Genomic DNA, 27,435 nt, shown 5'->3' with positions numbered 1-27,435 from the left:
GTGATTGCATGCTGTGTCTCAAGCATTATATACTAACTTCTTATGCATGCTTACCATTTATTGATAAACTGTTTCATCGTAAAACCTCACAAAAATTGTGAAATCAGTTCCTCACCTTGAAAGTGAAACAGTTCCCCCGTTCTTGGCTCGCCAAGACTCTAGTTTCACTTTCGCCAAGATTTGTAACACTTCCGCTTTCAAAGCGAGGCTTTTGTGTCATGTGAAGAGGCCAAAACAAGATGGGCTGCTGCTTCAGTTCGGACGAAGATAAAGATACTGGGGTAAATATTATCACTTTAGCGACAGAAATTGTAATTTTAAGAACGCATGCCTTTAAAGAAACGTGGTGTGTATAGGTATAAATGCCCAGTAGTGCCAGACATTTTAATTGTGTTGTTCTGTCTGTTGATAAACGTACGTCAGTGCTTTTTTTTGTGGCACTTGGTGCTTACGACTTAATAAATTTCGTATGCGATTATTTGCCCAGTAAATGCGATGTCGATAGCAATCAAACTGACATACTTTGGACAGTGCGTAACAATCTAAAAAACCTTCAGAGGTTTATACATGCACAGTAATATTATAAGATGTAACCGGATAAGATGAACGAGTTATAGTAAACTTATAGTTATACTTTCATTGCCGACCTGGGTAGAAAAGCAGTATGAATTCACTTCAACCAAGTTCAAGCCTTCAGTGTCAATGAAGGGTGAACCCTTTGATATATATATATATATATATTTCTTAATGTTCTTTGTCAGTTAATCATAATGTTCTTTGTCCGTTAAAAAAAGACAGGATTAGTGAGTGGACTGCACGGAACTGCATTTTATTGTAATAATTGTACTATTTGTAACTATATAAATATAATATGCAATTATCACAGGACCAAAAATCTTGGTGCAGATCCAACTTTGTCGAAATGATGTGAAATATATATATAATATGGCGTATATCTTAAAATGTAAATCATTTATCATTGTTGTTCAGTATTCATAGTCCACAAGTCTTCAGTTTATTACTTTAAGGACTATTATTGTTAAATGAGTAAGACGAAGAGTAATTAAGACTCTGAGAAGTTGCATGATTTTAATTTAAGTGGGTAAGGTAAAATATGTCACTCAGTGGGACAATATTTTTAGCATTGTTGGATGCACATGTACATAATAGAGGGCCCCAAAGGGGGGGTATCATCACGATCACGGGAAGGGAAATTTTAGCTTTCACGATCACAGTTACCTTGATTTTTGTTTTCACGATCACAAACACCTTGACGAATAGAGGATCATAGAGTGATACAGCTGTGAAAAATGTACGTTGAAAATAAAATGCTTTGCAATAATGCCCATCACGATCACGAAAACAAATGACGATCACGATCACGAGACTTGATTTTTGTGTCATCACGGATCACGGGCAAAGTCCCATCACGATCACAGAAATGGAAATGTCGGCAATCACGGTCACAGAAAGGTCAAAAAACGCCAAACACGATCACGATTTTAAACCCTTTGGGGCCCTCATAATAAATACTTCTTCTTGCGTTCAGTGATCGGATTCACAAATTTCTTTTCCATTCCATTTTTGCACGTACTCCTCTCCCTTAAAGTTGGTATGATTGTTGAAAGAGTTTGCTGGGTATGTGTGTATATATATTATATGGTCAGGAATCTGTCAAGGTGTCCAAATGCAAAAATCCTGTTCTGGATACTTTTATTACTTTGTATTTTATTCTAATTTTTAAATGACTACAATATAAACAATACAGTTATGAAGTATTCCTCATGCAGATTCTATCCATACCAAATTTATGTCTGTCAGTCGTCTGGATGCTGAGAAAATTGACTTTGTTCAAGAAAAAAAGCACCTTTTTGGGCACACAAGGCGTTATGTGAAATGCATAATACATTGTGCATTGAATAACCAAGTTACTGATAAGGGTATCATCTCAATCTAATTTTTAATAGGTCCAGAAATGGATGGAGAAACATATGTTAGATTATTAAAAGTTTGATCTGAAAATAGGTTTTGAATTTTGAGCGTTCTTTTTTAGCTGGTCAGTACGTTACATTTGGTGTAAATAATCATGAAAAAAGGGAAACTATCTTAAAAAAATGTTTCTGGTCAAACTTACTTAAAAATCATTGCAGAGAAAGGTCATTAGGTAGGATGATTGTAATTTTAAAGATATTGAGCGAAAAAGTTGTGTTTGATGTAATTTAATTGTCCTTCTAAGTTAAAAATATGCGTTTGGTGTAAATGAAATTTTACCTACTTGCCCAAACAAGTTTTGTCACAATCTTTAAATAATGCCATAATACACAAAAGTGTGTGTTTTCTTATACCTGCAGACACCTGGTAGTTAAACTATGGTCACAGGATTCCTAGTGCTTGCACCTGTTGGCTTGTAGAGAGACTTATAATAATAATAATAATAATAACGGGCATTTAATATAAAGCGCCTTATCAGAAGTTCAAAGCGCGTGACAACAATACATGTATACAAAAATCATACAATCACTGTCAGATTCAAACAACACATCATGCACATCTCACATCCCCAGACTCTATACTAAGGAACTATTCGTAGTGTTGTTGGAACAGGTGAGTTTTCAAATTGGACTTAAAAGATGAAATGGATGGAGAGTGACGTAATTGAAAGGGGAGTGAATTCCATAACTGAGGTCCATAGTACGAAAACGTGCGGAAGCCATGAGCCTTGCGTTTAAAGCGACCTTGACGGAGAAGTCGAGCATCATCAGAAGAACGAAGGGTGCGAGAGGGAGTGTTACAAGAGGGAGACCAGTTCAGAAAGATAGGCAGGTGCCGATTCAGAGATGATATTGTAGCAGAAGCAGGCAGCTTTATACCTATATACGTTCAGATACAGGAAGCCAGTGAAGTTCTTTCATGAGAGGAGTGCAGGGTTGTCGATGCTGTGCTCTGAAAATGAGACGTGCAGCAGAGTGTTGTACTTTTTGCAAGGGTTGGAGAGTGGAGTCAGGGCAGCCTATGAGAAGGGAGTTGCAGTAATCTAATCTGGACAGAATGCAGGATGTAACGAGAGTTTTAGTGGCATCAACAGTGAGAAATTTTCTTATGGAACCTATTCTTCTGATCTCAAAGTAGCATGTCTGACAGACTTTTTTGATGTGTTGTTTCATTGAGAGGTGGGAGTCCATGATGAACCCAAGATTCCTAGCACTATCAGAGAGCGAAATGTCACTAGAACCTACTGTAATGGAGGCTGGAAGAGAAGTGGTCGAAGAGGAAGCTCCAGAGAAAAGAAGAAATTCAGTCTTGTCATCATTTAACTTGAGCATATTGTTTGTCATCCATGATTTAATATCTGAAGTGCATTTTTGAAGAGTGTGCGTCACCGCTTGGATTTCTGTAGGCTTGCATACTTGTTGGAGTTGTGTGTCGTCTGCAAAGAGGTAGTGATTGACTGCGTGTTGCTTGATGAGGGCAGAGAGAGAGGAGTGGTGTATAGTACAAATAAAACTGGGCCTAGAACTGATCCCTGGGGAACGCCGAAACAGAGAGGAGATGGAGGAGATGAGAGATTATTGACAGACACATACTGACTACGGCCCTGTAGATATGAACTAAACCAGTGAAGAGCGGTAGAGTGAATGCCAAAAACAGATTCGAGACGAGAGAGCAGAACAGAGTGATCGATCGTATCGAACGCAGCTGAGTTATCCAAGAGAAGCAGTACTGATAGGTCATCATTATCCAGAGCAGAAAGAATGTCATTCACAACACGAAGCAAAACAGTCTCGGTGCTGTGGCCAGCCCTATACGCTGACTGAAGAGGGTTGCAGAGGTTGTTGGTTTCAAGGTGGGAGAGAAGCTGACTAAGCACTACTTTTTCCAGAATTTTAGAAATGAATGGCAAGTTGGAAACAGGCCTATACAGACCTGGGAACCCATACGATTTCGCCGTATTTTGTACGCATGATTGTCTAGAATACGATCAGTACGGTCAGTGGGGAAAAAATACGACGAGAAAAATTCCTACACTACTTTTCTTCACAGGTGCCGATGCAGTATGTTGACACATGATTCCGTCGCGATATAACCTTGAATGGTTGAAAACGACGTTAAACACCAAATAAAGAAAGAAAGAAAGAAAGACACATGATTACAGTTTTTGTCAGTTAACATTGTAAAAATCATATGTTTTAAATGTATAGGTAAAATTAATTAACAGTGTGACGGACGCGTGGGAAGCATGTTTGAATCATGGACGTTCAAATGATGTGTGGAGTACGCTCATTTTTCCATAAATACACCAAGTTTGTTTGAGAATACTCTAAGCGCAAAACAGGGGTTCCCAGGTCTGCCTATAGTTTTTCAACTGATTTTTATCCAGAGATGGTTTCTTGATCAAAGGTTTAACTACTGCAGTTTTCAAGTCCATTGGCACAGTGCCAGAAGTGAGAGAAGAGTTGATTATGTTGGTTATGATGGGAAGAAAAAGGTCAAGGTTTTCATAAAACAAGTTGGTGGGGATGGGGTCTAGCTCACAAGACTTTGGCACTGTGTTCTTCAAGATCTTCAAAACAAACTGCTCAGATACAGGAGTGAAGCTATCCAACAAAGAACCAGAGAATTGTGAAGCCGGAGGCGAAGCCACTGGTGGAGGAAAGCTATTTCTGATGGTTTCGATCTTCTCAGTGAAGTAGTCAGAAAATACAGTTGGCAGGTCCTTAGAGTCATGGGTGGTGGGAAGGCTGGAAACCGTCTGTTTGCCAAGCAGAGAATTGAAATTTTGAAAAAGTTCTTTGCATGTTCTACTACCTATAATCTGGGCAGAGAAGAAAGCAGTTTTAGCGCCTTCAACTAAGTCATTTACTTTGCGTTTGATGGTTTCAAAAATCTCTTTGTGAACAGTGAGTTTGGATTTAAGCCAGCACCTCTCCGCCTGACGACGTTCACGTTTCAGTTTGCCAAACTGCTCAGACTCAGAGATGCTACTGAACCACGGGTTAGATTTCCGCTGACGAACCGTGCGTTGGCAGAGAGGGGCGTGCCTATCAAGAATTGAGCGCAACGTCTGGTTATATTCAGTGACAGAGCAATCTTGAGATAACCAGCTACATCATGTCTAAAAGACTCCTTATCAATCTTCTTGATGCTACGAAAAGTTATTGTTACAGGGGCAGACACAGGCTTTGGAACATTTAGACGACATAATACGGCGTTGTGGTCAGACTTAAGGTCGTGACTGAGGCCTTCTGACAAGAGTGTAAATAAAGTTAAAAAACAAAGGAATACTGTAACGAGACAAGACGCCATTTTCTTTCAAACCTTGTTCGTTCCGTGTTGCGTCTGCTTTTTGTTGTCTTTTGTGTTCTTGTTTTTCCTGATGAAGCTTCCATAAGCGAAAATTCGTACCATCTTGTCTCGTTCTTGTATTGGTGAGTACAGTATTCCTTTGTTTTTTAACTTTGTTCATCTTACCACAGTCACTTCGTTGTTTAGATTTAGAAGAGTGTAAATGTAACGTACATGTATACTGAGAATACTTGAAAATGACAATGAATTTGTTTTAGAGACAGAAGATAACTTATCAGTGCTTAAGAACAACCAGCAAGACCAAACCTGAATGTTTCAACATGAAAACAAGCACACTGAATGAATGACAACATTTACCTCAGAAGGACCACTGTTGGGGCATTTTGGTGTAAAGTAACATACATCACCTTGTTTTTGAGTCACTTGAGAAAAAGTGACTATGTAATCGGTCAGTGTTAGTCTGTCCGGCCGGCCGTCTGGCCGGCCGTCCGTAGACACCACCTTAACGTTGGACTTTTCTCGGAAACTATCAAAGCGATCGGGCTCATATTTTGTTTAGTCGTGACCTCCAATGACCTCTACACTTTAACGATGGTTTCGTTGACCTTTGACCTTTTTCAAGGTCACAGGTCAGCGTCAAAGGAAAAATTAGACATTTTATATCTTTGACAAAGTTCATCGGATGTGATTGAAACTTTGTAGGATTATTCTTTACATCAAAGTATTTACATCTGTAGCCTTTTACGAACGTTATCAGAAAAACAAGGGAGATAACTAGCCTTTTCTGTTCGGCAACACACAACTTAACGTTGGGCTTTTCTCGGAAACTATAAAAGTGACCGGGCTCAAATTTTATGTGAACGTGACTCATTGTGTTGTGAATAGCAATTTCTTCCTGTCCATCTGATGCCTCATATAATATTCAGAACTGCGAAAGTGACTCGATCGAGCGTTTGCTCTTCTTGTTTTTACTGAGACCATATGCAGCACATAATAATGCTAAAAACACCACATAACAGTCTGTTGAGGGTTTATGAGCTAAATAAAAGAGAAATTACCCTTCAAATGGACCTGCAGATCTTCGGAGCTTTAGATCTGTATGTTACTTTACACCATCCTTTTGTGTAAAGATGTACACACAACCAAAAAGGCACAACCATTAATTTAACCCTTTATTTTGACTTGAGATAGGTAGTTTAGAACAAACAAGTTAGAAATACTGTTGAACTGATGTGAGCATAGCCCATTAAATGTAAATTCAGTACCTAATGTACTTGCTGTTTGGTGTAAACTAACGTACAGATCATGGGTAAAATTAACATTTGGTACTGTAGTGGAGTACCAACCTGACTATTCTATCGTGAAAAGGATTTGTTATGATTTCTTGTTTGTAACTAAAAAAAACTGCAGACCAAAATAGTGTAAAAATATTTAAAGAGGCTGATTTGATAATAATTTCTACACCGCTGACCGTGCTTTTTTCAAATTACGTAATAACCTGATGATTGAGGTTAAGGTTTCCACAACAAATGACATGAAAATTTACTGGAACCTTTTCTGCACTTCCATAGAGAATTTCATTGACATTGTTTTAAAAACAGTGTAAATAGGTAAATGTTGAATTGTATCTTTGATTCTGGGCTTTGATGTAAAGTAACTAACGGATAAATGATTTTGCTTATATTGAGACAGGAGAAACTTTTTTTTAATGTTGCTTTAGTACAGATCAACTCTACATTCAGCAATCAAGCCATTGGATAGTGAAACAGTTGCCTAAAGCTGAACCTAAGAAAATGACAGCACCTTAAAATTATGTTATGGTGTAAATGTAACAATGTACAGTCATTTGTGCTTTATCTGCAAATATTTGATAAACCGAACACTTGACTGGAATTGAAGGACAGGAATACGGAGATGTTTATTCATGTAAATTTAAGGAGGTTTAAAAAAGTCTAAAAATTGTAACACTTTTTAGACTCCTTGACAGATTCTTGGCCATATATGAGTGTGTATAGCATATGAATATTGTGTGAACAGTACATGTGCTGAATTTTGTCCGTATGATTAATTGTTTTATGTAGGTTACAGTACATTTAATTGTTCTATTTTGTATATGTTCTTTTGTAAAGGGCCTAGCCTAGATCCATAGGTTAGGCACTTAAAAATGCCCAGTTATTATTATTATACTATAGTACTCTGATATATTTTGAATGGATCCAGGTCTGTCGTTTGAGTTGTCAAGATTCATGTGGCGCCTTCAGACTGTCATAATATATATATTTATGGTCACGGTGCAGTAGGTGTTGTTTTCAGCCTCAGAGGACAAACAAAATCAGCTGGATCTAGATTGAAAATGTGTCCATAATGTCCAGGGTTTTTCTGCTTGGTAACAAAATAGAATCTATAGAAGGTCAAAAGACCTCCCATGGCACATGTCACAACTATTGGACGATCGAACTGCCACAGGGTCAGATCATGCGTCAAGTTGATGACTGAAAAGCGAGGGCTGTACAACATTGATGATGTCCTAAAATAGTTTTCTTCTTTTTCTGCGTTCATGGGCTGAAACTCCCATGTTTTGTTGCACTAGTGGGTTTTTGAGTCACTTGAGAAAAAGTGACTCTATGTAATCGGTCAGTGTTAGTCTGTCCGGCCGTCCGGCCGGCCGTCCGGCCGGCCGTAGACACCACCTTAACGTTGGACTTTTCTCGGAAACTATCAAAGCGATCGGGCTCATATTTTGTTTAGTCGTGACCTCCAATGACCTCTACACTTTAACGATGGTTTCGTTGACCTTTGACCTTTTTCAAGGTCACAGGTCAGCGTCAAAGGAAAAATTAGACATTTTATATCTTTGACAAAGTTCATCGGATGTGATTGAAACTTTGTAGGATTATTCTTTACATCAAAGTATTTACATCTGTAGCCTTTTACGAACGTTATCAGAAAAACAAGGGAGATAACTAGCCTTTTCTGTTCGGCAACACACAACTTAACGTTGGGCTTTTCTCGGAAACTATAAAAGTGACCGGGCTCAAATTTTATGTGAACGTGACTCATTGTGTTGTGAATAGCAATTTCTTCCTGTCCATCTGATGCCTCATATAATATTCAGAACTGCGAAAGTGACTCGATCGAGCGTTTGCTCTTCTTGTTAATTCTAGGTGTATGCAGACCGTCTTTACCCCGCCATCCAGGCAGCCATAAGCAGCTTTCGGGGGATGCATGCTTGGTATTTTCAAGTTACTAGAAGTAGAACCCAACAAACTCTGACATGGATTACAGAATCTTTTCCTTGGGCACTTGGTCTTGTGCTTGCGTGTACACACAAAGGGGGATATTATTAGGCACTAGCAGGTCTGCACATACATTGGTCTGGAAGATCAGAAAAAATCTCCACCCTTGACCCACCAGACCAGGGTTCGAACCCACGACCTTCAGCTTAGGAGGTCGGCGTCTTATCCACTCGGCCACTGCCACACCTGTGAACTGTCAGATTAATTGCAGAGGCATGTCTGCACAGACTTTGCAGTTTGCCTGCCAATTACCACCAGGTGACACTGGTGGTGGTAAATTTTGCCTGTGATTTTTGTAACAATTATGATCATGCATTTGTAGACACAATCTCACACACTGATACACTTGTTCAGGTGTTGTGTCATGCTTAGTAAAAATTGTTGCTGGAGGGACATTTTGGAGAGTAGAGTCATTATAATTATCGATGTGTTGTTTTACAGTTTCCAGACCCGGATGAGAGAACTCGTCTGTTGGACCCAAACCATGGTAATGCAGCTCCACCATCACATAAGTGAGTAAATTTATTTACTTGTATGTTATCTCTACTTTATAGCTGCCACTTCATTGATCATTTGATGTCTTTATGACTTTAGCATTTCCGGCTATTCTTACGTTATTGTGTAAATTATTTTGCGTCATTGCGTTTTGGGCTGGGGATTTCTCATCATATCCGTGAACTTCAGAGGAAACCTAATTGGTTTTTCGAGGACGAAAAATATTCTCAGAGGAACACTATTTTGATATATATGACAATATGTATACTCTTCAAAAAAAAGTTAAGGACCGGTCATGAAATGTTCACAATATTTAAAATATTCGCCAAAAATCAAGGGTTTGACAATGTGATTGAAACTTCACTTTTTTTGATTAACAAACGGGCAGTGAATCTTGCTCTAGGAACATGTTTTGGTAGGCAGTGTTACTGTGTCAGGCTAAACAGGCGGAAAAAGTGAGGTTTTCTTTAAAAAGGGGGCAGTTTTCAAGGTCCTATAAAATCGGTGCAAGACATTCTAGGACAAAAACCAGTAATCCACGTGCTACAACAGGGTTCCACCCACGAAATGTGCTAACAAATTTTTGTTTGTAAAATGACACACTGACAAAATAATGCAGTGAAACAACATGCCCCTATCACGAAAACAGAGCGACTTGGATAAGGCAAGGGCAGTTTGATGGCTACACAATGTTGTTTCTGCCGGGCAAGTGGTTCAGAGTGTCGCAGTTTCTCACTTCAACATCATCGGACTGAAGGAATGGCTTCAAGCAATTGGCAGAGTACAGTTACGACAATGTTATGGTCGGCCTACAGTCACCACAACAATGTAGGATCGCCTCATCCAAATGAAGGTCATGCAGCAAAAAAAAAAGGTTACTGAAGAGGCAGCAGGCATCGACCTGGAGCTGCCACCACACACTGTTGTCAGGAATCAAAGTGTTACAAACTGCTTACACGCTTTCAAATTTTAGGGAAAAACGCCCAGTCTGCAAAATAACAATGACTGCCAACCATCCAGCTGCCCACCGAGCCTGGTGCACTCCACATGTGAGGTGGTTACGTCATCGTAGGGCTCAGTTCTTGTTTACAGATGGGTCCCGCCTCTTTTTGGATCCTGCTGATGGACGCATCAGAGTCTGGAGGCGTCATAGAGAGCGCTTTGCAGATGGCGCTGTTCTAGAACGAACTCGTTTGATGGGAGCTCTGTGATAGTCTGGGGAGAGATCATCTTATGTCGTAGGACATCTCAGTACCGATTAGTGGGAGATTAACTAGTGATCGCTGCCGGGATAAGATGTTGCAGTTTTTCGTCGTAAAAAATACTACTGTTGTGAATTTGAAATCAAGAGGGTTGTCTGGAGTAACAAGCTCTAGCGTTGTTTTCACTGGCATGTTTGACGTGACATTTTCTGGAGACAATCCTCAGTCCTTCAATAAAACAATACAGACAAAATTAAATCATTTAGCCTCGTCATTTCTGTTTGGCTTGGGTTTGAAAAAGTGGTCCTTAACTTTAAAGGGTATATAGACTTAGTAGTAGTACACAAGTCCTAATCTGAATCAATGTGCTATGGTGCACTGTACAGAAATAATTAAATGTCCTGCCATGAGAGGCCTTCCGATAGTGTTACCCTCCAGACAAGGCCCAAAATCAATTTCAGTTTTCTTAAGTTTCCCAGCCTGGTTACTGTGATAAAATTGACTGTCCATCAGAGTTTTCACATATTTTCTTTTGTCCGCTCCATTATTTGTTGTGTGAAGGCATTAGTACAAATTACATTTCTTTTTTAATTAGTATTATGATAATACTATGGAAAATGTTTCACTTCTTTTAATTTAAACAATTTATTCAGAAAATTACAAATAACAATGCCGTATACAATCATTACATTTCACTTCTTTCCACAACAGCAACCGGTCAGGTCAGCAATACACACAGGAAAGCGAGAAGGGAGACGAACAGTCGGCAATGGCCAGGATTCTACACCAGAACGCTCGAGACGTCATTGACGTGGCTTCCAATGAAACGACTATAGAACAACACGAATATCACGACCGAGCACGGCAATACAAGTAGGTTATTGTATGTGTGTGTGTATATGTAATATTGTGTGTGTTGATAAGGCCCCCCCAAAAAAACAGGTGTGGTTACGGTAACATAGTCCCAAAAAAATAGGGTAGGAAGGTAGGCAATCACTTTTTCTTTTTTACTTTTTTTTCTAATATCATGGGTGGGAGTTCCTCCGTCTCAGACGGATTTCCGTCTCAGAGAAATTTTGACAATTTTTTTTTTTTTTTTTTTTTTTTTTTTTTTTTTTTTTTTGCGCCCTCATTGATAGTCATCTCATACTGTGTTATGCCAAATGGACTGATAGTGCACTTTTTGTTGTTTCTAATGCTTGCCAGGTCCCTAAAATTTTTAGTTTTTGTTACTTTTTGTATCTCCAACAAGGTTCTTATTTATCAGAATTAAACTCAGGAGAGGCCAGAGAAACCCTTTTAAATTCATAAAATTCGTTTTCGGCCGGGGGCCTTCGCCCCCCTGGACCCCCCACCAGGGCGCTGCCCCTGGACCCCGCCGGGGCCTTGGCGGCCCCTGGACCCCGGCCTTAAAAAAAGTTCAGTCTTGGAACAATTTTGGGCTCCCACCCATGTAATATGTACAAATTAAACCTACTTGACAGGGAAATAAGTGTGAGACTCGGGCGCTTTCGCTTTCATTGCGTTTTCTGCACTCGTTTTCTTGGTTTTTCTGGTGGGTTTTTTGACAAATGTAATAAAAAGTTACTTACAGGGTCGACCCCTAAAAATAGGGTAGGTCGGGTTACCGTAACCACACCTATTTTTTTTTTTTTAGGCCTAATGAGTGGCAGTGTGTGTGTAGGTACTGTGTCGTACTGTCTCACAATTACATGAGGCAGTGAGGAGTTACATATTATTGTGATGATCTTTGAGTTCAAATTTGTGAGTGTGGTATACAATACCATAATTCAATGGGCCTAATATTGGTAATGTTTTGATTCTGTGATACATACCAAACAGGTGTTGACTCTTTCTTCCTTCAAAAAATTTTTTTTTTAAACAAACAGTTGAGATATCTGAAGTTGAACATGTAGCTTTCGTTACAACAGCACAAGGTTAAAGATGGTGTTGGCGAACTCTGGAAAGCAAGGCACCTACAAGATAGCGATTCCAAATGGCATCACGGCACCCCAGTCGGTACTTGCTGCCCCTCCTGTTTCACCTGCGGAAATTCAGTTGGTAAGTTTCCATCAGGTGGAGTGGAATAGTAGTGTGCTGCTGCGCTGATGCGTATAAGTAAAGGCAAAATATTGATGTCATTTGTTTTGCTGAGATTTAGCTGGTTTGGTTTGCTAGCAGAAGTACAGTAAAATAATTTAAGAAAATTATGTTTCTTAGTCTAGCCTTTTTTCATCTGAATACAGTATGTCCATGTGCATGTAAATAAGTGTACAGTAGGGGTGAGCAGGGTAGGGGTGGGCAATTCGAGGAGGTAAATCATGTGAAAACTTTTAACGTAAATTAATAATAATGATGATATAGCACTGGTTATACAGCAGTCCCTCTCATGAACGGACACCCTTGGGCCATAGCAAAACTGTCCGTACATTGCAGGTGTCCGGTCACGGGAGGGGTGACCACACCACCTCCTCCCCCATACACTCACACAGAGACACACAAACAACAGGATTGAGTCTATGCTAATCACTTCTTGTGGCAACTAAACAATAACAATAAACTCCTAATTCTTCTTTAAACGTTCTGTAAAAATGATTTGTATGAAAAGTGTTGAAAAGAAGAGATAAAATAAATCCTCAAGGTAGTGAACACACTCACCATGCACTGACATACGAAAGCAGCCACACAAACACAGCACAGAGGAGCGTGTGCAGATGCTTTGCAAGAATAAGCTTGAAAACCAGTTTGAATGTCATAATCATGTAATTTATGTTTTTCTTGTCTGGCTTTATTGACTGCATGCCGATCATGTGGCATGGCAGTGACTCTTCAGTCGGAAATACACTGTACTTGGAAATTGTGTGGAAGAGTACACCTCTCTATTTCTCTCCAATGCTCTTCCTGCTGACATGCAGTGACACCGGATACCCACAGAGTTTAGCCAGCTACCCCTCCACCCCCCACCCCCCCCACCCCCTCCCTCTCTCTCACTCCCTCCAGCCATGTACTGTTGGGGACTGTGGACAGAGAGGCCAGCTGCACTGTTCACTCAGAGCAAAACCAGTTGACTGTGTCGTAACTTTTGACAAAGCAAGACAACTGAAGGGTTCATAGATTAGGCAACCGACTCACTGGTCAAGGCTGAGGGGAAACAAAGAGTATCTTGTCAATGAAAGAGGTTACACACAGACACACGATGCTGAGAACTGTCGCCGGTTTTTCACTCTCTTTCGCTCAGGACCTTTATCGACTGTGGTTTCTGTTGTTTATGTCCAACAGACAAGAATAAAGAGCACAGTGCAGTTTCATGTTGGCATCTTCGCATGTACTCCACTCCTGACCAAAACTACCCCCCCCCCCCCCCCTCCTGATGGGTACACGGGCACTCAAGTTATCAGTGACTGTCATCACGCCATTGCGGCTGTGATCTTTGTACCAAGAGCCGGACTGCTCTGTTATCGATTTTGTTGTGGTGAAAATTTGACGATGGTCTGTCCGTACATTGGAGGTATGACCTGCTGTTGGGACCGAAAATGAGTGTCCGCGTCCACGTTTTGCAGGTGTCCGTTTAAGGGGGGGCAAATATAGAAGGAAAACACTCCGTGCCCAGCAAATGTGTCCGTACATGTCAGGTGTCCGCTCACGCCGGGGGCCGTACATTGCAGGGACTGCTGTACCACCAACTAGCAGCCTGAGGGAGCCTTCATAAACAAAACAAACAAACAAACAAAACACGCATAAAAACCATTGTGCATAGAGTTTAATCCCTGTGATGATTTATAAAGTAGATTCAGTTTTGATCAGCAGTTGAATCACAAAGTACAGTTGAGATGTTTTTTCAGTGCATGTATGGCTTAAGCTTTTTTACCTGTGTAGAGTCGGATATCTTCATGCTGGGTGGATGTGGCACGAACATTGTAACCCATTACATCACGGCTGTTCCTGGCTTCTGCTTTAGGCAAGCGAAGGCCAGCGAAGGGGAATGGTAAAAATAGCCAGCGGGGCGATGTCACTGCTGGCAGACTTTGTGTGCGCGTCGCTGTTCGCATTGGGCATATCAGCGCAGTTCAACGTTGCCAGGGACCAAAGAAGCGCTTTACTCTAGGTAGCAGCGGCGGCTCACTGGAGGAATGTTCACTATCTGTGCTCGACTGCGAGCAGACCACAGGCAGTATTCCTTTCATATGCTGTTGAAGTGTTGTGGGTGTTATTGTCTGTATATGCTATGTTGCGTCTGTGTATGCCTACAAGAATTTGCATTCGCGCTCTGCCAGTACAAGTCCAAACTTTTTTGGGTGTAATGTGCCTGGGAAGTGGTGACTGTGTATGGGTCGCTATATATAAATCACTTTGCGCGGGCTGCTACCTACTCGCCTGTAAGCTAAAACAGCAGAAAAGGGGCCATTGGAACAGCCGTGACATCACTCTTCCTTTTTAGATCCAGTGCAGAAGTTGTGTGGGGGAGAGTGTAGGTACTCAATCCATTCTTAACCATGCTTTTGTCTGTGGTGACAGATATGCAACGCCTCCGAGAAGTTCAGCAAAGCCATGAGGGATGGAGTGCGCATTCAACACAGAGAAGACCTTGTCGTTTCCTTCGGTGTGCCAGTGCCGTGAAAAGCATCCCGCCAACTTTATAGGACAGATGTATTGAGAACGCTTGAAATGCTAATGGATGTGATGACTGTGCGATGGATGCAGACCAGAACTTCTGTGATTGTGTGCGATCGTATGATACTCTAGGGGTGGAATGTAAAGGCGTGTGTGTGTTTCTAAGTGTATATACATTGAGAGAGACGTGAGTTTTCCAGCCTCCCTAAACATTTTTTTTTAAATTGTGAGATTTGGACAGGAATGGTTTGCACGATTGTAAATTAGGAATGCAGTGTTTGTGGAGCTGAGTGTATACTTTCAAGATTGTTGTGTTTGTATTGGCCTCACAGGCACTTAAGTGTCAAGCTTGTTGTAGATAGGTTTAATTGCACTTGAATTATAAAGAGTGTATGCTATAACGATTTTTACGCTGATGATATCTAAAGTGAACAATGGACATGCCAGTAGCATTTAGAATTAAACTTGAAATAAATGTTGGCGTGGTCTGACCTTGGCTTAGTGCCAATTAGAGATGTTTGCATTACAGCATTCACAGAAATGTACACAGTTTAATTAGCTAAATCAACTACACTTTCTTACTAAATCAAATAGATTTTTTTTTTTTCAGTCTGATGTTTTAAGAATACTAACTCCACAGGTACCCCCCGCGGGTTAGGGGGAGTCCCATATTGGTTGGGACGAGAAAGAATTTACCCGATGCTCCCCAGCATGTCGTAAGAGGCGACTAACGGATTCTGTTTCTCCTTTTACCCTTGATAAGTGTTTCTTGTATATAGAATATAGTCAATTTTTGTAAAGATTTTAGTCAAGCAGTATGTAAGAAATGTTAAGTCCTTTGTACTGGAAACTTGCATTCTCCCAGTAAGGTAATATATTGTACTACGTTGCAAGCCCCTGGAGCAAATTTTTGATTAGTGCTTTTGTGAACAAGAAACAATTGACAAGTGGCTCTATCCCATCTCCCCTCCCCCCTTCCCCCGTCGCGATATAACCTTCGTGGTTGAAAACGACGTCAAACACCAAAGAAAGAAAGAAAGAACTCCACAGGTCATGATAATCGTTCTTGGACTGATGTATATTTCATCAACATGTCTTTCACCTTTCATCAGTATAGGACTATAGTAAGCAGTTGTTCATGTCATTGAACGAAAAGTTGAGGATGAATGTTTTGCATGTGTGGGAAAGTCTGCTGCGTGTAGTTGTGCAGGTTTTATCATTACAGGTATTTAAATTTAATTAGGGCATTTCAGCGTTTATTCTATCATCAACATCTACTCATTTAACTTGAAGAAGGGAACCCATTGCATTGCTTCGTAACATTTCAAGAATTAGACCCTATGGGTATGGAATAACTGCAAATTCGCTCAACAAAATGTTCATTTGTGAATACCATATCGTCGCTGTAATAAAATAAATAAGAAAAATCACCGCATCAAATATAACTTCAATTCATGACTTGATATTTTGTTTAAAACAGCGCAATTACAGTCTAAATGTCTGTTAATGTCAGTAGTTAATGATATTCGATATAATCGAGAAAATATGTTATCCAAAGGTCAGTCATCCAGAATTGGTAATATAACAAAATAAATTTCCGTTTGTCACCTAACCTTTGGTGGCCACTTTCATAATGTAGTACTGCATCAGATGCACTCCTCTAAGTGATTTATTTTCAATTCATACATCTGATAAAAAAAAATATTTGTAAGCTGAGAATACAACAGGAGCCAACTTGTATCTTCCATGTTATGACATAGTATCCGAACAAGTGTGGCTGGAAAACCTTGCAAGTTTAACTTTTTTAACTGTTTTTTTTGTGCTTGCTTGAAACAAATGAAGATACAAGCTTTCTTCTCAAGAATGTCCCCTCACTTTAGAAAGCAGTTGGACATGTACAAACTTTTCTCACACCAGCAACAACAAAAAATAAGGGAGCTAACTATTGTTTTATTTCCAAAACCTATACAAATGAGATACGAGGTTTGTGAATTACAGCGACAATATTTAAATGATCATTGTTTTTACTAAAATGCATCTATTCATAACAATTGTTCTTGTTGATGTTGTTTTCAGTTTTTTGTTTCCATGCCAAGATTAAACAAAGAAGCCTGTAACATTTTAGTAGATGACTGTTTGATTGTTCCAAGTGGTGCTACACCATTGTCTGTGTGCTTTTGTGTTGAGAAAGTCAGTTCCCAGAAGTGCTGAGAGTAGACGCATGGACTTGCTTTGAAGCAAATCTGTCATTTTCGTTATGTAATAATGATTTTGAAGATGCAGGAGTCATTTGAATGGGAAAGAAATTAAATGAGCCGCGAGTTAATGGACAAAAACATTTATTATTCTCATAACTACTTATTCTTCATTATTGAATACCGATTTTGAACAGAGCAGATGAGCACAATGGTCTAGTGGAAAAGACGCTGCCCTCCCAAGCGGAAAGTCGTGGGTTCGAATCCAAGCTGCACCTGGTGGGTTAAGGGTGGAGATTTTTCCGATCTTCCAGGTCAACGTAATATGTGCAGACCTGCTAGTGCCTTATACCCCTTTGTGTGTACAGGCAAGCACATGACCAAGTGTGCACGAAAAAGATCCTCTAATCCATGTCGGATTTCAGTGGGTTATAGAAACACGAAAATAACCCAGCATGCATCCCCCAAAAGCGGCGCATGGCTGCCTAAATGGCGGGGTAAAAACGGTCATACACATAGAAACCGTGGGAGTTTCAGCCCCTGAACAAAGAAGAGAAGGAACAGTGCTAGCACGATCACTATGTTTTGCATGTGACAAACTTTTGTTTTCGGGTGATAAAAAACTAATCACTGTTGTCACAAGTTTGGCAGTCTCCTTCATGCTTTTGATGCGGCATGAGAATATTTGTATGCAAATGATGATGCGGTGCTGGCTGTTCAAATAAAAAACTTTTGAATGTGTGTAACATATATTCAGAATTGTTGCCATGGCTGCTTTATAACTGTCAAAAAACATTTAGAAACACAGAATGTCTTGCCAACTGGTATTGAGGATGAAGTTGAAGACCAAACGTTTTCAAGAAGTCATGATGTCATCTTTTCACTGAAAAATCTAGCTTAATTCTCATGAGGTTTCATGCTGGAAAATTGCAAGAGCAAGCGGAAGATTGTGAACAGAATTGTCATTAGTGTTGAAGCTGAATAATGCCTATTGCAGGCTATTCAGAGAAGACTTGTTTGTATGACATACGACCTATTTTTTTCTTTTATTGCCTTTTTTTTATTTATTACAAACTGACTATAGTGTGTAATTGAATGTAGCTCGGAGAGTTTGAAAAGCGACTAGCTGTTACCTGCTCTGTGAGTGTCAGCTAAATAGGAATGACAGCTTCTGCTTGTCTGCATGACAAACTTTAACAAGAACAAACAGATTGCTGTGCATATACATGTAGGAATATGGGCTTAATTGCCTGTTTGCAATCCATTAGTGTGGAAGATTGTCGTATTAAAGGGAGATCATTTTGGAAAGAAATGCTGAAAATGTTCCCGTTGACAATAACAATAACAATAACAATAACAGCACTTTATTGTCCATTAAAATATTACATAAAAATGGAAATTTTTTCTTCGGCACACCCTGTCTGCCTGTAAACGATTATAACAACAATTGTATAGGACGACACACATAAAACATAAAACATAAAAGGGATACAATCAAATATGATATTGCACTATGTAAATTTACCCTCTCATATCACAGGAGTGATGACTACGTCATTACTTTCTCATACATATACATGCAAATTCTATTTTCACAAATGCTGCTCTTGCAGATAACTGTGTTCTTTCATAGAAATGGATCAGGTTTTGGTGAGAGTTATTTAAAAATGAAAGGTTCAGCATTGATATTAATCTGTACATTAGGTCTAATGCACAAGGTTAGCCTGTGTAACTTCAGTTAATGTCTGATTTGTAAGAATAAAGAATTTCGGTGAACTGTGAGGATTGTAGCTGTTGTTCAAGTCTTCCTGGATTTGAAATGTTTTTTACTGTAGAATTTTCATGGGTGAAACTTTTCCGCCTCAGGGCGGAAATCCGCCAAATGAAATTGGTCAAATAAGGAATTCCTTATTTAGAAAATCTTTAAAAAAAAAATTTTAAAAAATAAAAAAAATTCCCGCGGCGATCCGATCCGTATTTCCTCTTACACAGTGACCGGACATCGCTGAGTCTTTGTTTCACTGAGCGGGCGAATTATCGGACTACAGCTTGGCATTTGTTACCAATGTTTAATGTGCAAATTTGTGTGTTTGAAATACCAGGAGGCCTACTTTTACCCTTAAAAGCCTGATTTTTCGTTGCCCCTGCACCCCACCAGAGCCTGGGCGGCCCCTGGACCCCGGTCTCATTTTCCTTATTTTCAATTCTGATCAGTTTCACCCATGAATTTTTTCCTAAATTGATTTCAAAACAAAAATGTGTGTAGAAAACGATAAAATACAGTCGTTATAGATTTATATATGAAGGTGGGAGCTCAATTTATTTGTAAGTTTGATTATCTTTTTCATGCTAAGTTTGAAAAATGATGCTATGGTTTTATTACATTGATAGTGTTCTTTGATTTTTTGCACAAATGGATCACAGAACACATCAATCATCTCTATTGAGCAAGCAAACAAGCCAGCAAACACTCAAGCACAAAGTACCTTTCATGAATAGGCTTTATATGCACACCTCATGTGCATTCTTGTTTGTATTCCCAATGCTGTACATGTATTGGAAAGAAAAGACATGACACTACTGATGTTGATAATTTTTTAAAGGAACAATGTCACCAGTACTTTTTGTTACAGTCGCAAATAAAGACCATTGTTATCACTCTGTAAAGTCTTGATTGTTTTGAAGAAGAAAATTAAGAGACAGTCACCATACATGTACATAAAGACAGTGGAAATTGCTAACATGCATGGGCAATGGTGCACATACCCATGCACACATTGATTACACAATTATACATGTACATGAAAACAAAGCAGGATTTAAATGAAAATAAGTTTTTAAGTTAAGTTTAAGTATGTGCCACTCGTTCTCAAGCTGTTAATTAAAAACCCAACGAGGATCAACACCCATATATTTTAGTTCAAATGAACAAAAGACAACTTTATACGCTGAATATTTTGCAAGCATAACTTAAGCAAAACAATCAAAGAAAATCACTAAAAGCAAAACACAACACTATATCAGATGTGTTTACACTTGATTTTGCAAATGCAATTCACACCCAAAAACTTACAGTCTGGTCTAAATAAGATACTCGGTTGCTTAGTGCTAATTGCATAACAATTAACACAGTTTTAGACAGACACACGCTAGTTTATAAAAAAAAAAATTAAATGCATATATATATGTACTTTTTACCAGATACATTAATTGTACATGTAATTATGAAACGATCACCAGAAAGGAAAATCGAGAATTCAAATTATAAATGACACTCTCATTATGTACATTACACAAGAAAATCAGAGTAAAAACGTTTCGGTGGAATAATTATTTAACTCAAGTTGCAATGTTAAGTTGAAGTTTCAGGACAAAACAGAACCTTTTAACTCCTTGCAGTTCTTTCCCTTGAAAGGGCTCTGGGGTGAATCGGGAAAAGCAGTAGCTTAATTGCCTACCAACCCACCCCTGCTTTTATTTTCATAGGTACACTATCCACTTTATCTTTCACTCTAGGGACCTTAGGCGTATCAACCAGTGAGGATAATTGCCCTGTATACTCAGCCCGTACGAAATGAACATATATGAACATATATAAGAGACATATAAGAAACCTATAAGTTTCTTATAAGAAACATATAAGTTTCATATATGACAAGTAAAAAGCTATGTATGTCAGTTGTAGGAATAGGTTTCTTATAAGTCTCTTATATGAAAAAGACCCCAATTCATATAAGAATCATATATGAATCATATATGAGAACCTGCACTTCCAGAAACCTATAGTTCTCTTATATGTTTCTTATATGAATCTTATATGACTCTTATATAAATCATCACTTAGTTTCTGCATAGGAGAATTCAGGACTTAGAAAAAATATTGGACAATGCTGAATTACTGGCAATACTGGCTTTCATATATGTTTCATATATGAACAGGAAGTGGATGGTTTGCCTTGAGCATTATCTCCCCCTGACTGAACGGCCATCTTTGTGACAGCAGCTCTGTGAGGATGTTTAGCAGAAAATCAGTGAAAGAGCAGGACTAAAATGCAAAGTTCTTACAGAAATAATTGGACTTGATGTATGAATATGTGAAGAGAATGTTTATGTCATGCTGATGTTTGTGGGTGGCTGGCAGCCCAACCAACCCAACAGCTTGACACTGACAGGTTTGTGTTTTTATTCAAAATCCAGAATTTCCCTCCATTATTTGTTTTACTTTACAGTTCTGGTTCTGCATCAGGTGATCAAATCATGTTTACCAGCACTACTTTGGTTCAAGCAACAAGAAACTGTGACAGCTGTGCATATTCAAGAAAATTATTTGTGGCTGTAACTTGTTTGTTGTTTCTTGTTCATAATTTCAAGTTTCAAAGTATTGGATTTGAAGAGGACAATGCATGTCTTACTCCTCTTCTTGTGACCAGTGATTTAGAGATCTGTTTGTTTTTGCCCTCAAAATAAACACAACTTCAGTAAAGATATGTATATATACTGAACCAAAAGGTATTTTGTAGTTGGATTCATTATAATTCAAAGTCAAGACAGTTAAATTGGGTTAAGCAGGTGTTATTTCCCTTGTAAACACAAATGTAGGTCAAGGTCGTGTGTCTAGTATGAGACATATAAATATCATATATGAGACATATAAGAATCCTATAAGGGAGATGTAGGTTTCATATAAGATTCTTATAAGTCTCATATATGAACATTTCATATAAGAGACCTATAGCTTTCTTATAAGAGAATATAAGATTCATATAAGAGACCTATATGAGCTCAGGTTATAGGTTCATATATGATTCATATAAGTTTCTTATAAGAATTTACCTCATTTGCATTTAAAATACCTATAAGCCACATATATGAAATTGTCATACAAGACTCTTATAAGAATCTTATATGAAATTGGGTCCAATTTCTTATAAGAACGTTTCGTACGGGAGGGATTCCCTCAATACACCGAAGAAGAAGAATTTTGTTCATACGTGAACGATGGATTTACAACACACAAATACTGATGTGACGAAAGTAGCGTTCTTGATGAGCTTTTGAAAAACCTCATGTAATGAAATGGAAAAAACAAGGCCGGAAATAGTACGAACTGTTGAGAGTTAAAGCCCAATATTACCACTTTCTGCTCTATGCTTCACTCCCCTCCCCCTTCTCAGTAGCACCCTTCACTGTCACCTCTTCTTCGCTTTGACTGGTGCTCGCCGTGGCACCAGATATACAAATCTCCCCCAGAGTATCATCTTCAGTCTTGGCACCACTCGACCTACCTATGCTTGCAGCAGCTCTATCGTTGAAAAGAATGTTGCTGAAGCTTGGTGTATCGTCCATATTTTCGTACAACCAACCCTGGCGTTGGCGAACATACAGAAATGCCGCTGCACCGCCCACAGCGAGCAATACAATGATGGTGATGACGATGCCTGCTATTGCCGCAGAGCTCAGTCCGTTGCTTGAACCTGCATGGACAATGAGCAATTAACGTATTAGCAGATTTAAATACAGTCAAACCTTCTGTTTAAGACTTCAAGGAATAATCTGAGAAATCGGTCTAAATTAAAAAGGGAGGGCCTTCATCTAAAAATAGAGATAAAGTGACAGATGTTGCTTGAACCTGAATGGACAATGTGTTATCAATGTAAATAATGTATTAGCAGATTCATATACAGTCAAACCTTCTGTTTAAGACTTCAAGGAATAATCTGAGAAATCGGGTCTAAATTAAAAAGGGAGGGCCTTCGTCTAAAAATAGAGATAAAGGGACAGATGTTGCTTGAATCTGAATGGACAATGTGTTATTAATGTAAATATTGTATTAGCAGATTCATATACAGTCAAAACTTCAAGGAATAATCTAAAAACAAGTCGCGTAAGGCGAAAATACAACATTTAGTCAAGTAGCTGTCGAACTCACAGAATGAAACTGAACGCAATGCAACGCAGCAAGACCGTTAATATACTCGTAGTCCACCGCTCACGGCATAGGCAGTGAAATTGACAAGAAGAGCGGGGTAGTAGTTGCGCTGGGAAGGATAGCACGCTTTTCTGTACCTCTCTTCGTTTTAACTTTCTGAGCGTGTTTTTAATCCAAACATATCATATCTATATGTTTTTGGAATCAGGAACCGACAAGGAATAAGATGAAATTGTTTTTAAATTGATTTGGAAAATTTAATTTTGATAATAATTTTTATATATTTAATTTTCAGAGCTTGTTTTTAATCCGAATATAACATATTTATATGTTTTTGGAATCAGCAAATGATGGAGAATAAGATAAACGTAAATTTGGATCGTTTTATAAATTTTTTGGTTTTTTTTACAATTTTCAGATTTTTAATGACCAAAGTCATTAATTAATTTTTAAGCCACCACGCTGAAATGCAATACCGAAGTCCGGGCTTCGTCGAACATTACCCGACCAAAATTTCAACCAGTTTGGTTGAAAAATGAGGGCGTGACAGTGCCGCCTCAACTTTCACGAAAAGCCGGATATGACGTCATCAAAGACATTTATAAAAAAAATGAAAAAAACGTCTGAGGATATCATACCCAGGAACTCTCATGTCAAATTTCATAAAGATCGGTCCAGTAGTTTAGTCTGAATCGCTCTACACACACACACACACAGACAGACACACACACACACACGCACATACACCACGACCCTCGTCTCGATTCCCCCCTCTACGTTAAAACATTTAGTCAAAACTTGACTAAATGTAAAAATCGGGTCTAAATTAAAAAGGGAGGGTCTTAGTCTTGAAATAGAGATACACTGACGATTGCTTGAACCTGAATGGACAATGTGTAACTAATGTATTAGCAGATTAAAATACAGCCAACCCTACTGTTTAAGACCTCAAGTAATATCGGAGAAAATCGGTTCTAAATTATAAAGGGAGGGTCTTAGTCTTAAAATAGAGATAAACTGACAGATGTTGCTTGAACCAGCATAGACAATGTGTAATTAATGTAGTAGCAAATTAAAATACAGTCAGACCTTCCGTGAAAGACCTCAAGGGATAATCTCCCAAAATCGGGTCTATATAAAAAGAGAGGGACTTCGCCTTAAATAGAGGTTATAACCTGACATGTTATGAACAGAATATCTTAAAAGGGATTTCACTGTATACCATAAAAGACTAATAATAGTAAGTATTGAGAAAACAAAAATAGTGTATATATATGTATGTCACGGAACATGTTTTGCAGGAAATCTTCAACTGTAAGTGTAACCTGAAAAATCAAGAGATGTTTTTTTTTCCTGAGCTGACAAGATGCTAATAACAAGATACACACTGACAAAAACATATCTTTATCAAGTACGTATAAGAAGTAAGTGACTTTGTAAGTGATCAAGCAGTGGTTCATGTGTAACACAGCAGTCATGCGGACACACACACACGCACACACAGAGCAAAACTGTGACACAAATACTATTACACAAACATATAAAACATATAAAAACACTCCCACCACTCTACTGATCGCTCAAAATGCCACTACCAATATCCCTTTCCTTCCCCGCTCCCCTCACCTCCCAGTCACAAAGACCCTTCAAGCCTCCCCTCACCTCCCAGTCACAAAGTCCCTTCAAGCCTCCCCTCACCTCCCAGTCACAAAGACCCTTCAAGCCTCCCCTCACCTCCCAGTCACAAAGACCCTTCAAGCCTCCCCTCACCTCCCAGTCACAAAGACCCTTCAAGCCTCCCCTCACCTCCCTGTCACAAAGACCCTTCAAGCCTCCCCTCACCTCCCAGTCACAAAGACCCTTCAAGCCTCCCCTCACCTCACCTCCCAGTCACAAAGACCCTTCAAGCCTCCCCTCACCTCACCTCCCAGTCACAAAGACCCTTCAAGCCTCCCCTCACCTCCCAGTCACAAAGACCCTTCAAGCCTCCCCTCACCTCCCAGTCACAAAGACCCTTCAAGCCTCCCCTCACCTCCCAGTCACAAAGACCCTTCAAGCCTCCCCTCACCTCCCAGTCACAAAGACCCTTCAAGCCTCCCCTCACCTCCCAGTCACAAAGACCCTTCAAGCCTCCCCTCACCTCCCAGTCACAAAAACCCTTCAAGCCTCCCCTCACCTCCCAGTCACAAAGACCCTTCAAGCCTCCCCTCACCTCCCAGTCACAAAGACCCTTCAAGCCTCCCCTCACCTCCCAGTCACAAAGACCCTTCAAGCCTCCCCTCACCTCCCAGTCACAAAGACCCTTCAAGCCTCCCCTCACCTCCCAGTCACAAAGACCCTTCAAGCCTCCCCTCACCTCCCAGTCACAAAGACCCTTCAAGCCTCCCCTCACCTCCCAGTCACAAAGACCCTTCAAGCCTCCCCTCACCTCACCTCCCAGTTACAAAGACCCTTCAAGCCTCCCCTCACCTCCCAGTCACAAAGACCCTTCAAGCCTCCCCTCACCTCACCTCCCAGTCACAAAGACCCTTCAAGCCTCCCCTCACCTCCCAGTCACAAAGACCCTTCAAGCCTCCCCTCACCTCCCAGTCACAAAGACCCTTCAAGCCTCCCCTCATTCAGCCCGAAGTTGTTTTCTCGAAATCTATCGAACATTCCCTGCCAAAGCTTTGTGCAGCGAACTTCGTGAAGTAGACTTCACGAGGTCGACTTTGCCAATAAATATTAGAATTATACACACCAGTCTGTCCTTCTGCCGTGGGAAAAACTCCGCCTTGGCTGTTGGCAGAACCTGGAGAAAGGTGCCTTGTGGTTGTCGGTGTTTGTGGCCAAAGCGGAGGTTTCGGTGTTAAAGTTGAAATTTTGGGCGTCATCGTCGATTGCCGCACAGGAGGGATGAGTGTTCCTGGGGTCTTCTGGGGCACCTGGCTAATGGCTGGTGGCGAGTTCTGGGGTCCTATGACTGGGGGTCGTGTTACGAGGCTGTTGTCGATCTCTGAAGAAAGATAAGTCCAGAGTGATTTTCAAGGCAAATACTGTGAAACCCCCTTTTCAAGACCACCCAGTATAAGACTTTTTCCCTTTTAATACATTGCTTTTTCAGTCTGAGTCCTTCGTAAATGTACCAGGCCTACATTTTAAGATTTTTGGGGGTCTTAATAGAAGGAGCGGTCTATTGAGAAACGTTAATGCACACAGCACAAGACACAGTGATGCTATATAAAACCATTCCATGCGCTTGCATGTTTCCAACTGTATCGTTTTAAGGGTGATCTGAAATTTCAAACTGAGAACTATAGTCTAGTCTTAACACTATGCAGAACAGATTTACAACTATATTTTTTTCAAGGCAGATATAGAATGTGCATACTGGCACAGCTGAAAGGAGAAGTCTTTTACATCATTTACAAAGAGAACAACATGCCTGCTTTCTCCACACGGCTTTTGAATAACTCAGCACAATTTTGCACATTTGGTACGCAGAACCTCTATTATTTTCAACTTTTAGTTGAAAAACAACAGCTGCCTGGCTCCGCCTCCCACCAAGTCACATTCCAACAAAATTAAAACAATAACAATAACAACACTTTATTGTCCATTAAAATGTTACATACAAATGGAACACTTTCTTCGGCACACTCTGCCTGCCTGTAAACGATTATAACAACAATTGGACAAAAGGACAACACACATAAAACATAGGTTAACTCTGACCTTGAGCCTTGCGGCAGATGTAGCCAAGGTGAAGGTCACAGTCAAGGTCATCCCAAAGCTTAGTGCGAGGATCCATGCCCACACAGTGCTCAGGCACATCCTCTTGGTTGGTTCCCGACGGCTCGGAGTCTGCCCAGTTGGTGTACTCAACAGCTGAGTGGTCAAGCCAGGAAAATCCAGCTGGACAACAAACGAATGTTTATAAACATAATGCCAAAAGAAGTAGACATTTTTGTTTCCGATGACAAAGCCAACAAAGTTAGTGTCAGTAGATAGTTACTTGTCTATGAATTTTATATATATATTTTTTTTTTAATCTACACTGAGGCTCATGACCGGCACGGTTGGCCTAAGTAGTAAGGCGTCCGCCCAGTGATCGGGAGGTCGTGGGTTCGAACCCCGGCCGGGTCATACCTAAGACTTTAAAATTGGCAATCTAGTGGCTGCTCCGCCTGGCGTCTGGCATTATGGGGTTAGTGCTAGGACTGGTTGGTCCGGTGTCAGAATAATGTGACTGGGTGAGACATGAAGCCTGTGCTGCGACTTCTGTCTTGTGTGTGGCGCACGTTATATGTCAAAGCAGCACCGCCCTGATATGGCCCTTCGTGGTCGGCTGGGCGTTAAGCAAACAAACAAACAAACACAGGCTCATATGGCTTTTTCTTTTTCGGACATCGTGCGAGCTGTAT

At 39.9% G+C, this 27,435-nt stretch overlaps 3 protein-coding genes across 5 annotated transcripts in view; 1 reads left to right on the top strand and 2 right to left on the bottom strand.

Moving 5' to 3' along the window:
- Positions 1 to 225, bottom strand: part of LOC138968609 (uncharacterized) — a 58,281-nt gene extending 58,056 nt beyond the window's left edge. For 2 of the 3 annotated variants that reach the window (XM_070341203.1, XM_070341204.1), the window contains exon 1: positions 116 to 224. In XM_070341203.1, the coding sequence (XP_070197304.1) occupies positions 116 to 220 (105 nt within the window). In that variant the 5' untranslated portion in view covers positions 221 to 224. Of the gene's footprint in view, positions 1 to 115 lie in introns of all 3 variants that reach the window. The other variant, XM_070341205.1, reaches the window with a different exon arrangement.
- LOC138968610 (ragulator complex protein LAMTOR1-like) lies at positions 202 to 19,764 on the top strand. Its single transcript, XM_070341206.1, has 5 exons — positions 202 to 281; positions 9,042 to 9,112; positions 11,009 to 11,170; positions 12,229 to 12,358; positions 14,813 to 19,764. The coding sequence occupies exons 1-5, from the start codon at positions 240 to 242 to the stop codon at positions 14,912 to 14,914; spliced, it is 507 nt and encodes a 168-aa protein (XP_070197307.1). The 5' UTR covers positions 202 to 239; the 3' UTR covers positions 14,915 to 19,764.
- The window catches only part of LOC138968608 (lymphocyte antigen 75-like), a 76,920-nt gene continuing 69,075 nt past the window's right edge, over positions 19,591 to 27,435 (bottom strand). The window contains exons 50-52 of the mRNA XM_070341202.1: positions 26,747 to 26,926; positions 25,773 to 26,027; positions 19,591 to 22,577 (exon numbers count right to left, since the gene is read on the bottom strand). Of these exons, the coding sequence (XP_070197303.1) occupies positions 22,249 to 22,577; positions 25,773 to 26,027; positions 26,747 to 26,926 (764 nt within the window). The 3' untranslated portion in view covers positions 19,591 to 22,248. The remainder of the gene's footprint in view (positions 22,578 to 25,772; positions 26,028 to 26,746; positions 26,927 to 27,435) is intronic.

This window comes from Littorina saxatilis, linkage group LG6 (assembly GCF_037325665.1).
Source record: "Littorina saxatilis isolate snail1 linkage group LG6, US_GU_Lsax_2.0, whole genome shotgun sequence".
Classification (NCBI taxonomy): Eukaryota; Metazoa; Mollusca; class Gastropoda; order Littorinimorpha; family Littorinidae; genus Littorina; species Littorina saxatilis.
The sequence above is the reverse complement of the archived record's forward strand: the minus strand, read 5'-3'. Positions and strand labels throughout refer to the sequence as shown.

What these genes read in the sequence shown, in the direction of transcription:
- LOC138968610 (XM_070341206.1), top strand. Translation starts at nt 240, where the DNA reads ATGGGCTGCTGCTTCAGTTCGGACGAAGATAAAGATACTGGG. An exon ending in ACGAAGATAAAGATACTGGG is followed by an intron (nt 282 to 9,041) that starts GTAAATATTATC and finishes GTTGTTTTACAG; the next exon opens with TTTCCAGACCCGGATGAGAG. An exon ending in GCAGCTCCACCATCACATAA is followed by an intron (nt 9,113 to 11,008) that starts GTGAGTAAATTT and finishes TTTCCACAACAG; the next exon opens with CAACCGGTCAGGTCAGCAAT.